The 11,851-nt window shown below is 47.6% G+C and overlaps 1 protein-coding gene across 1 annotated transcript; it reads left to right on the plus strand.

Annotated features, from left to right (window-relative positions):
- The first annotated feature begins 264 nt into the window (after nucleotides 1-264).
- Nucleotides 265-3,830, plus strand: LOC123181086 (probable cytokinin riboside 5'-monophosphate phosphoribohydrolase LOGL10). The gene is made up of 7 exons (XM_044593309.1): nucleotides 265-535; nucleotides 1,003-1,100; nucleotides 1,213-1,243; nucleotides 2,597-2,696; nucleotides 3,069-3,139; nucleotides 3,232-3,375; nucleotides 3,468-3,830. Exons 1-7 carry the CDS (start codon nucleotides 434-436, stop codon nucleotides 3,546-3,548), a joined length of 627 nt encoding a protein of 208 aa, XP_044449244.1. The 5' UTR covers nucleotides 265-433; the 3' UTR covers nucleotides 3,549-3,830.
- Nucleotides 3,831-11,851: the final 8,021 nt, after the last annotated feature.

The following is an 11,851-nucleotide window of genomic DNA, read 5'->3' on the forward strand; positions in this document are numbered from 1 at the left end:
TGTTAGGGCGTAGAGCCACTAGTAATAATCAAATGGGCTTGGGAGTTTGAAGCACTCCTGCCGGTGCTGCAGTCCCAGGGCACATTTCACGGAAAAGCCCTTGCCATCGTCGCTACGCTGGGTGGATCCGTGGATGGATGGAGTGTTTTTCCTCCATGTGCGCGCATTTATTTTGCTTCCCTTCCGTAGCATCCGTCCCTTTCAGCTCCCCATTCTATCTTCTCTCTCCCCTCCCCACTATTATATAGCCATGGGTGGCGCACTCCCTCCCTCCAACGACAAGGCCTTCCTTCCTTCCTTGTGTTTGTGCTAGCAGAGCACGCACCTCACACCACCACGACAATCACAAGCGCGACTCCTGCGTGCTTGCTTGCTAGAGTCAAGCACCACCTACCCAGGCAGCTATCTAGCTAGTGAGAGGAGATAGAAAGCCATGAGGCAGTCGAGGTTCAAGAGGATCTGCGTCTTCTGCGGCAGTAGCCAGGGCAAGAAGAGGAGCTACCATGACGCCGCCATTGAGCTCGGCAACGAGCTGGTAACAATGCTTTACTAGCCACAGTCACTCTACCTACCTTGGTTATTCTGCCCGCGGCTTCGTGGACACATCATGCGCATGCGTAGTCACACCATATTTTTGAACCGGCCGGGCCGGGTAGTCACTCACACCAATATGAACTTGCAATTTACTTTGAGCCATTTGCTGCACAACTTTTGTCAAAATTCGCCCGGTTTCCTTCCTCCACCGCAATTCCACAAAAGTCATTCCTCCCCTCTGCTCGTCAAACATCGCCGGCCCCACCGCATTCACGTCTCCGTTAAATCGAAAATTGAATTATAGCTATACTAGCTCTGTTCTGTCCCCGTACGTCCTCTTGATCGATCGCGTTCAAGAAGCATGTTTCATAATGTACCGGCCGTTGAGGAGGAGTTTAACCGCGCGGTTTATTTGAATTTATTTACTGGGTGGTGACTGGCGTTGGCGTTGGCACGTTGTCGTCGCAGGTTGCGAGGGGCGTGGACCTGGTGTACGGCGGGGGAAGCATCGGGCTCATGGGCATGGTGTCCCAGGCGGTGCACGACGGCGGCAGGCACGTCATAGGGTACGTAACAATCTCAGCTTAGCTCTTCTTCTTTTTCTCATTTTGCTAGCTAGCCCGCCTGGTGGATGCATGTGCTGATCACTTGTTTTGTCATCTTCTTGTCCATGCGCAGTGTCATTCCCAAGACCCTCATGACCCCAGAGGTATGTCCGCTACTCATGCATGTCTACAACTACTAGGAGGGAATATCCTGTGTAGATGCATGCTTTTAAATTAATTAATTAATTAACTGGAGATTCGCTAAAAAACCCTGAAAGAACGTAGTAGTATCTCGACAATTTTGAAGCTGAAACTTGATTTGCTTTTCGAGATAATCAGACAAAATTGGACAGTGCGGAAACCAGCAGCAGCATGTACTACTAGGAACTTCCCACGCGTACCAAACAGACCGACATTCTCCGCCGTCCATGGCCTGCCGTGGCTCGTCCGAAAGATCTTGGACATGCCATGACAGTTGGGTCCCTGACCTGCAGCTTGCAAACGCTTGCTTCTGTTGGAGCCAATCATGGCAACGTGCTCACGTTCGGGAGTTGTTTATGTCGCCGCTGTTAGTGTTAGGGCGTAGAGCCACTAGTAATAATCAAATGGGCTTGGGAGTTTGAAGCACTCCTGCCGGTGCTGCAGTCCCAGGGGACATGGCACTTGGTTGTGCAAAAGAAAAGAATACCCTCTACTACTACTCCTACCTGGAGGAGGAGCAGTTGTGATCAAGGGCTAGTATGCTTTTGGCACAAATCCAGATCTCGGCGTGAGGATAAACTACTACTGGCAGTGCAAAAAGGCGCAGCTGTACAGTAGAGCAATCTCTTGCCACCAAAAGCCTTGCCATGGCAGCATATTGGGTTATTGGCATCATCTCCTTTCTAATCTGCCTGCTAGGGGAAAAGAGATATTGCCTTCTTTGGCTGCCCGGCCCTCATGTTTTCTTCAGAATAATGCGTTTCCATGATACGCACTAGGGTTGCCGTATTGTGGTCTATCCTGTACTACTACTATGTCACATCACTGGTACAGTAGATGGTTACTCACAAACAATTAAATCGTGGTTCAGAGGACTCTCATGTTCATGCATATCCAGAGGCATTTTTCTTTTGTGCTGGCTGTGGTCCTCCGCTTCCTGCTTGTCCTTTCACCCTTGCCCAAGGAGGTAAAAGGAGAGTTGATATTTGAACCATCCATCTAATGGCATTTTTGGTCCCCTTCGAGCACAATCATGCCCATCTTGGGAATGTGATACTAGTAGTAGTTTTACTTGTCGTACGTATGGATGTATCCAGATGTATTTTAGTTCTAGATATATTCATTTCAGCGACGAGTAATTTGGAACGGAGGGAGTACGTAATATAGTGTACTATCACCAAACACAAAGAGACCAAGCATCATGGCACGACAGAGCCTCATTTCTCGTGTTCCCTTTGCAGCATAGCATGGCTGATCAGGTCAGGAGGTGAGCTGAAAAACAATCTTAATGTTTTCTCTGTCTCTCTCTGTTTCAGATAAGCGGTGAGACGGTGGGGGAGGTGAGGGCAGTGGCGGACATGCATCAGAGGAAGGCAGAGATGGCAAGGCACTCTGACGCCTTCATAGCCCTGCCTGGTGAGTCACACAAACTCAGCACACACATGTAACCATATTAGCCTGCATCTTTACCTCGCCTGGATCAGGATCAGGTGAATACATAGAACATTCATTGCTCTGCAGAAATCAATGGCAGGTTACAGTCAAGTGGTAGATCCGGCTGTAACTTGGCGTTTTTCACATGTCTATCTAAGAAATGAAAGCTAGCTCCAGATCCCATGCATGAATCTGGGTCCAGCTAGCAGGTGTAAATTCCCAATAATTGGTGCAGACGTTCTAGTAGTAGCATCACCCCCACCGAGTTGCTGAGAGCTGCTCGTGTTGCACGTCGTGTTGTGCGATGTACAACGAACCAGTAGCAGATTATTCATGTGAGTTGTGTCAATGCAGGAGGATATGGTACCCTGGAGGAGCTGCTCGAAGTGATTACATGGGCGCAGCTCGGCATCCATCACAAGCCGGTACGGGCTGCCACTGTCCTTTTTGTCTATCCTTCCTTCAGATTGAAATTGAAAAATGTCTGAACGAACGCAATGCTCCTTGCTTGCTTCAGGTTGGGCTGCTGAACGTGGACGGGTACTACAACTCGCTGCTGACCTTCATCGACAAGGCCGTGGAGGAAGGGTTCATCAACACCAGCGCGCGCCGCATCATCGTGCTCGCCCCCACGGCGGAGGAGCTCATGGAGAAGCTCGAGGTACATACATATTTTCTGACCCTGAACCTGAACCTGAACTCGCGCGTGTAAAACTCTGCATCTGACCAATGAGACTGCTTGTTTCTGCTCAGGACTACGTGCCTTACCACGACAGGGTGGCGTCGAAGCTCAACTGGGACATAGCGGCGGAGATAGGGCACCTAGGGTACTGACCAGGACGTTGTGGCTGCAGCCAAGGGCGACGCCGGCCAGCCGGTTGCCATGCATGCATGTGTTTAACTCTGATGATGATGATGATGCGGATTTGGAGTTCATGATTGATGAAGGGGTTTCCGTTGTTTGATTGTTGTTGTAGTAGCAACTAGCAAATTATGCGAGCGTGCGTGCGTTTTGTATATGTTGTGCTTCCATCGGGGACAGCTCAAGGATATTGTAAAACCTGACCGGTTTCAAGGTCCCTATTAGAGCATCGGCGTCCATCTCTGCCTGCTTAATTAGTACTACTGCTGCTGCTGGTATCAGTCAATATAATGTTAGTTTTTCAAGGTTGTGAGTCCATTGACAACAACATGTACTATAGCAGTGTGCACAACTTTGGTCAGACAGACTGAGCATTGAATCGAGAGGTGTGGGTGTTTCTCTAAACCCATTACCCCTACGCTATGGTTCGTTTTGTGTCTTTCATGTTTGTATTTGGTTTTCACTTGGTTTTTTCTTATATTATCGAGAGATGCATGACTTTGGGGTCCGGTTTTCTCTTGTTTCCATTGCATGTCGGTTTATGATATATATATATATATATATATATATATATTATTATTTTTTTGAAAAGGGGATTCCCCGGCCTCTGCATCAGGTGGATGCATACGGCCACTTAGATAAATAAAATAGGTTCAACAATGTCGAAAAGTCGTAAAAGAAACTACGTCGAGCTCACAAAGACCTCGTCACAAAAAAGGCCATATAGCCACAACCGGCTGGCAGAAAAATAGGTATGGAAACTAATTGCCTATCCTATTACATGACCGCCATCCAAACCGGTTGAATATATCCCGCGCTACCATCTCCCACCGGGCAGATCCAGTAACCAAACGCTCCCCGGCCTCCGTCGGAGTGAGTAGGGACCACATACGGATCAACGCCGTAGCACGGAATACAACCTGCAAAAAATGAATAGTAGTTATTCTGTTAAAAACCAAATCATTTCTGCAGTTCCAAATTGCCCATAACAACGCACAAACTCCTACACGAATGTGTCTAGCTGTACCGGACTCTATCCCATCCAGCCACGTTCCAAATAACGACCCGACCGAACTCGGAGGAGTAATGTTAAAAGCAATTTGCACTGAGCGCCACAAAATTCTTGCCAACGGGCACTCAAAGAATAGATGCTTAATGGTTTCATCCCGATCACAGAAGCTACACCTAGTAGATCCTGTCCAATTGCGCTTAACCAAGTTGTCCTTTGTTAGAATGACCTGTTTATGGACAAACCACATAAACACTTTGATTTTCAAAGGAACTTTGACTTTCCAAACATGTTTGGATTTAGGAATGACACTCGAGTTAATAACATCGATGTACATCGATTTAACGGTAAAATGTCCAGACCTAGTAAGCTTCCAACATAACTGATCGGGCTGATGTCGTAGCTGAACCTCCATCAGTCTACGCACCAGATGAAGCCAAGCTTCCCATCTATTACCAACAAGCACCCTCCTAAACTGAATATTAAGGGGGGTGGCCTGCATAACCGTTGCCACAAGCGCATCACGTCTATGCACAATACGATACAGAGTTGGGTATTGTAGTGCCAAAGGAGTCTCACCAAGCCAGGTGTCCTCCCAGAAGCGAGTATCGTTGCCATCGCCGACTATGAACTTTGTTCTATTAAAGAAGGCTGTCTTAACTCTCATAAGCCCCTTCCAAAATGGCGAATCAGTTGGTCTCATTGTCACCTGTGACAAAGTTTTGGATTGCAAATACTTGTTACGAAGTATCTGTGCCCAAGTCGCATCAGTCCCGTCTGATAACTTATTTAGCCACTTACTAAGCAGGCATCTGTTCTTTACCTCAAGATTCTCGATACCCAACCCCCCTTGATCCTTGGGACGACAAATAATATCCCACTTTGCGAGTCTATACTTTCTTTTTAGATCATCACTCTGCCAAAAAAATCTTGACCGATAAAAGTCCAGCCTTTTCCTAACCCCAACTGGAACCTCAAAGAAAGATAGTAGGAACATCGGCAAACTTGTAAGCACCGAATTAATAAGAATCAACCGGCCTCCATAAGACAGAAGTTTGCCCTTCCAGCAACTAAGTTTCTTTTCGAACCGGTCTTCGATACATTTCCACTCTCTGTTCGTGAGCTTACGATGATGTATGGGTATACCTAGGTAAGTAAAAGGTAAAGCCCCTAATTCACAACCAAACAATTGCCTATAAGCCTCTTGTTCCTCCTTGGCTCTACCAAAGCAGAACAACTCGCTTTTATGAAAGTTAATCTTTAAACCGGACAATTGTTCAAATAAACACAACACCAGCTTCATGTTTCTCGCTTTTGCCAAGTCATGCTCCATAAAAATGATTGTATCATCAGCGTACTGCAAAATGGACACACCCCATCAACTAGGTTGGGCACCAAGCCACCTACTTGACCGGCGTTCTTTGCCCTACCTATAAGAATGGCCAACATATCGACTACAATGTTGAACAAAATAGGGGACATTGGATCTCCTTGCCTCAGGCCTTTGTGTGTCTGAAAATAATGACCTATATCATCATTGACTTTAATTCCAACACTACCTTTTTGCGTAAAGGATTCTACCTGGTGTCGCCAGGCCTCATCAAAACCCTTCATACGTAAAGCCTGTTGAAGGAGAGGCCATTTGACTTTGTCATACGCTTTTTTGAAATCCACTTTGAAAACCACCCCATCCAGCTTTTTCGTGTGGATTTCATGGAGCGTTTCATGTAGGACCACAACACCCTCGAGAATATTCCTGTCCGGCATGAAGGCCGTTTGGGTAGGCTGCACAACAGCATGCGCGATCTGTGAGAGCCTATTGGTCCCGACCTTGGTGAAAATTTTGAAGCTAACATTAAGAAGACAGATTGGCCTGAATTGCTCAATTCTCACAGCCTCTGTTTTCTTAGGGAGAAGGGTGATCGTTCCAAAGTTTAGCTGGAAAAGATGAAGCTGCCCAGCAAACAGATCATTGAACAAAGGCAACAAATCTCCTTTAATGATAAACCAGCATTTCTTATAGAACTCCGCTGGAAATCCATCTGGGCCAGGCGCTTTGTTAGTTTCCATTTGTGAGACGGCATCAAATACCTCTTTCTCGGTAAAAGGAGCCGTCAGAACATCATTCTCCACAACTGTGAGCTGAGGAACATCCTCAACCCTGGACTCATCCAGAGACACACAGTTATTGTCTGAAGGACCAAACAACTGCTTATAAAATTCAGTAATGTACAATTTTAGGTTCTCCTGTCCTACAATTGTACCCTCATCTTGCTCAAGCTGGAAAATCCTCTTCTTTCGATGCTTACCATTAGCAATCATATGAAAAAATTCAGTGTTCGCGTCCCCCTGAACTACTCTCTGGACCTTGGCCCGCAACGCCCACTTCAACTCTTCTTCCCTAAGGAGTTCCTTCAGCCTCAATTCCGCATCTAACTTGGCTTGAAGCTCCGCAACTGGCAGAAGCGTGGTTTCGGCCTTCACATCTAGAGACTGAATAAGGGAAAGAAGCCTTTCTTTTTCAACCTTATAAATCCCGCTAAGATGCTTAGCCCATCCACGCAGGACACTCCTCAAGTGCCTGATCTTATTCTGCCATCGCTGAAGCGCAGTCTTTCCTCCTGAATCCTTAGCCCACTCTCTAGCCAGAAGATCCAAGAAGCCTTCACGTTCAAACCAAGCCATCTCAAAGGAGAACACATTCCTGTTTCCCCACGTGGGCGGGTTGACCAGAGTCCACAAAAAGCGGCGTGTGGTCGGAAATACCACGTGATAAGGCCTGGACTGTTACTAAAGGAAACTTCTGTTCCCAATCGACACGGTTTATGATATATTAGAAGAAAGTAACCAAACAGTACAAGAAAGACCGAAAATGCTGAATGGAAGATGAGCACCATGGAGGCCGAATTTGAAAATTTTGAAATTCGTACTTTTGCATTTTAAAATCTTTTTTAACACACATACACCCTAATGTATATGTGTGTAAATTTTCATGATGAAATACGTTAAAATGAGAGCTACAAAAAATGTGGCTTTTCAACACATACACTGTTCATTTTCAAACTCCTTTATTTTGTGGCTCACGTATTTCATCATGAAATACATGAATATACATTACATCCTCGTATATGTGTATAATTTTTAGAAATTTTTAAAATTGCAAAGTTTGAATTTTTAAATTTTTCGGCCTCCAATGTGACCTACTCAAGAGTCAAGAAAGACAAAATCAATAGGTGCCAGGCCCGAGGGATCAGAGCCAGGCCTCCGTGATCATCACTGGTTACAGGGCGCTGCATTAACTACAGGACATCTCCGATGCAAAACAAATACTAAAAGCCTATCTCTAAATGTGGCACAGCCCGCATCGAAACAACTCAACCTCAAAGGCAATCTGATGGCACACCTTGCAAGCAATCTTGTTCCTTTCCTTCCAAAGCATCCACACGGTGAGGACGATGACGGTCAAAACCTTTTTGTGCATGTCGAGGAACCAACGAGCGGGATGTGGCCCACCACTAGATGAGAACGCAGGCCGGGCTCGGGGTGAAGTGGGTAATGCCACAATGGGAGAGGGTGGAGTGCCAGACCTCACGAGCAAAACACAACGTTCTTAGTACTCACCCTTTCTTAATAGTACGGTTGTCATGTGACTCAAAAGAAACCAAAACAAAACTCCCGGGTCTTGGGATAACCACGCCTTTTCCCATTTTGAAAAGTGGGGTGGTCAACCATCTCTATATAAAACATTCAAAAGGCCAATGAACATAGATAAACTTTAATAATCATCATTAGCTAGTCTCACTAACCACATGTCATCACATCAAAATACCACTAGGGATTAAATGCACTTTCAATAACTCACCGCCAAAAGACCTGAATTTTGGGTAGGACTTTTTGTTTCATAGAGATTTCCAAACTTTTTCAACACTGTTCAAACAACCAGCCATATCATTCACTATTGACGCATTTGGTTACTCGCATCGTTTTTTGTCACTTTGCATACTTGTTCCAAGTGAGCCTAGTTGAGCTAGCGCAGGCAATAAACCAACATTTGCATGTTGATTTTTTGCCTGCATCCCTTTACCCTGCATCGTAGCAACGACTCTACGCACTGTGTTTTGCTTGCTCGCATTGGCTGAGCTCATACTACTGCACGTTGTTTGGTTGCATACAGACATCAAGGTCTAGCTACCTTGTACCCTACCCGATGGGCTTTCCAACTACCTCTTACACACGGTCACACCAGTAGAACAACACTACAATCATGATAAACTGAATGATGGCGATGAAGTTCTTCAACCCAAATTGTCGATCCGACTTGCCAAGTTCAACACTACATGCCTACTTGAGCACGGCCTTGGAGTAAGCATCAGTTGCTGCCTGCTTACTCTTAAACCCTCTGTGGCGGCTATTTTTGTAACTCGCCACTTGTTCACCGCATGCTTCCTGTGACGCCCCCGATTCAATCGTACACTAATCATACAAGCAAATGTGTACGATCAATATCAGGGACTCACGGGAAGATATCACAACACAACTCTAAAAAAAAGAAGTCATACAAGCATCATAATACAAGCCAGGGGCCTCGAGGGCTCGAATACAAGTGCTCGATCATAGACGAGTCAGAGGAAGCAACAATATCTGAGTACAGACATAAGTTAAACAAGTTGCCATAAGATAGCTAGCACAAACTGGGATACAGATCGAAAGAGGCGCATGCCTCCTGCCTGGGATCCTCCTAAACTACTCCTGGTCGTCGTCAGCGGCCTGCACGTAGTAGTAGGCACCTCCGGTGTAGTAGGAGTCGTCGTCGACGGTGGCGTCTGGCTCCTGGGCTCCAACATCTGGTTGCGACAACCAGGTAGAATGGAAAGGGGGAAAAGAGGGAGAAAAGCAACCGTGAGTACTCATCCAAAGTACTCGCAAGCAAGGATTTACACTACATATGCATGGGTATCTGTGTAAAGGGGCTATATCGGTGGCTGAACTGCAGAATGCCAGAATAAGAGGGGGATAGCTAATCCTATCAAAGACTACGCTTCAGGCCACGTCCATCTTGCAGCATGTAGAAGAGAGTAGATGGTAAGTTCACCAAGTAGCATCGCATAGCATAATCCTACCCGGCGATCCCCTCCTCGTCGCCCTATTAGAGAGCGATCACCGGGTTGTATCTGGCACTTGGAAGGGTGTGTTTTATTAAGTATCCGGTTCTAGTTGTCATATGGTCAAGGTACAACTCCAAGTCGTCCTGTCACCGAAGATCACGGCTATTCGAATAGATAAACTTCCCTGCAGGGGTGCACCACATTACCCAACACGCTCGATCCTATTTGGCCAGACACACTTTCCTGGGTCATGCCCGGCCTCGGAAGATCAACACGTCGCAGCCCCACCTAGGCACAACAGAGAGGTCAGCACGCCGGTCTAAATCCTATGGCGCAGGGGTCTAGGCCCATCGCCCATTGCACACCTGCACGTTGCGAGGCGGCTGGAAGCAGACCTAACCTAGCAGGCGTTCCAGTCCAATCCGGCGCGCGCCGCTCAGTCGCCGACGTCACGAAGGCTTCGGCTGATACCACGACGTCGAGTGCCCATATCTTCCCCACGTAGTTGGTTGGTGCGTATAGACCAAATAGCCAGACTCAGATCAAATACCAAGATCTCGTTAAGCGTGTTAATTGATGTAACCGCGGACACTGGCCAGGGCCAGGCCCACCTCTCACCTAGGCGGTCTCAACCTGCCCTGTCGCTCCGCCACAAAGATCCACCCAGAGGGCCGTCGGGACAAAGGTCCTTTCAGCCCCCAATCCGTGAATCACTCGCGGGTGCTCCACGAGCCGACCCGACTTTAGTCACCACACGTATCATGTATAAAGTATATAGTATAAACCCGTGATCACCTCCCAAGTGATCACGGCCCGATAATATAGCACAGCAGACGGACAAGAATGTAGGGCCGTAGATGGAATACTAGCATCCTATACTAAGCATGTAGGATTGCAGGTAAAGGTATCAATAGTAGTGACAAAGGCAGGCTATGCAGCAGAATAGGATTAACGGAAAGTGGTAACATGCTACACTATTCTAATGCAAGCAGTATAGAGAAGAATAGGCGATATCTGGTGATCAAGGGGGGGGGCTTGCCTGGTTGCTCTGGCAAGGAGGGGTCGTCAACAGCGTAGTCGGACGGGGCACCAGCAGCGGCGTCGGTCTCGTAGTCTACCGGAGAGGAGAGGGGGAAGAAACAATGAATACAATGCAAACAGATGCATAACGATGCATGACAAAGCAAACAGCGGTGTTAGGTGTGCCCTAACACGGTAAGAGGTGATACCGGCGAAGGAGGGAAACATCCGGGAAAGTATCCCCGGTGTTTCGCGTTTTCGGACAAATGTACCAGAGGGGGAAAGTTGCGTGTTCGATATGCTAGGGGTGTGTGGCGGACGAATGGGCTGTGTATCCAGATTCGCCTTGTCGTTCTGAGCAACTTTCATGTACAAAGTTTTTCCATCCGAGTTACAGATAATTTTATATTAATTTTTAAAGATTTAATTCATTTTAGAATTTAACAGAATTAATTTAATTAGAATAATGTAATTATGACATCAGCATGATGTCAGCATGACGTCAGCAGTCAAGCAGTCAGTTGACTGAGTCAAACTGATAGGTGGGGTCCGCATGTCATAGGTTGTTTAATTAGGAGGTTAACTAAACAGAGTTAATTAGTTTACCTAATGATTAGGTTAATCTAGACAGATTAATTAAGTTAATTTATTTATTTATTTTAATTCCTTTTTTTCTTCTTTTTTTTAACGTTCTCAGGAGCGGGGCCCCACTGGTCATTGACCCAGAGGGGGCCTTAATGGGCGAGTGGGCACACGGGTGTGGGCGCTGGGTGCCGGGCCCCAGGTTAACGGGCGAAACCTGGCTGGGCACCCGAGCGGGCGCTTCGGCCAGCGAGCGAAGGGACCGGCGCGCGGCTCGACGCCGGCGGCCGCGGACGGAGCAGGGCGGCGCGGCGAGGGATCAACGTGCGGGGGAAGAGGCGGGAGGCGCGACGTGGCCATGGTGAGCGCGCGGTGGCACGGGCGCGTGCACAAGGGGCTGGCGAGTCCGGGCGCGACGCAGCGGGCGCAGAGGCGGGCAGCAGAGGCGCGGGTAGAGGGACCAGGGGCGTGCGCGCGCGGGGCGTGCGGCAGGGTGGAGAAGAGGGCGCACGGGGCGCGCGGCGCGGGCATCTGCGGCGAAGGGGCTGTCGGCGGGCGC

This window comes from Triticum aestivum, chromosome 1D (assembly GCF_018294505.1).
Source record: "Triticum aestivum cultivar Chinese Spring chromosome 1D, IWGSC CS RefSeq v2.1, whole genome shotgun sequence".
NCBI lineage: Eukaryota > Viridiplantae > Streptophyta > Magnoliopsida > Poales > Poaceae > Triticum > Triticum aestivum.

Excerpts from the sequence above, each read along its gene's own strand:
- LOC123181086 (XM_044593309.1), top strand. The coding sequence starts at position 434 with ATGAGGCAGTCGAGGTTCAAGAGGATCTGCGTCTTCTGCGGCAGTAGC. Across the intron at positions 1,101-1,212 it reads GGCGGCAGGCACGTCATAGG|TGTCATTCCCAAGACCCTCA; the intron begins GTACGTAACAAT and ends GTCCATGCGCAG. Across the intron at positions 3,376-3,467 it reads AGCTCATGGAGAAGCTCGAG|GACTACGTGCCTTACCACGA; the intron begins GTACATACATAT and ends GTTTCTGCTCAG.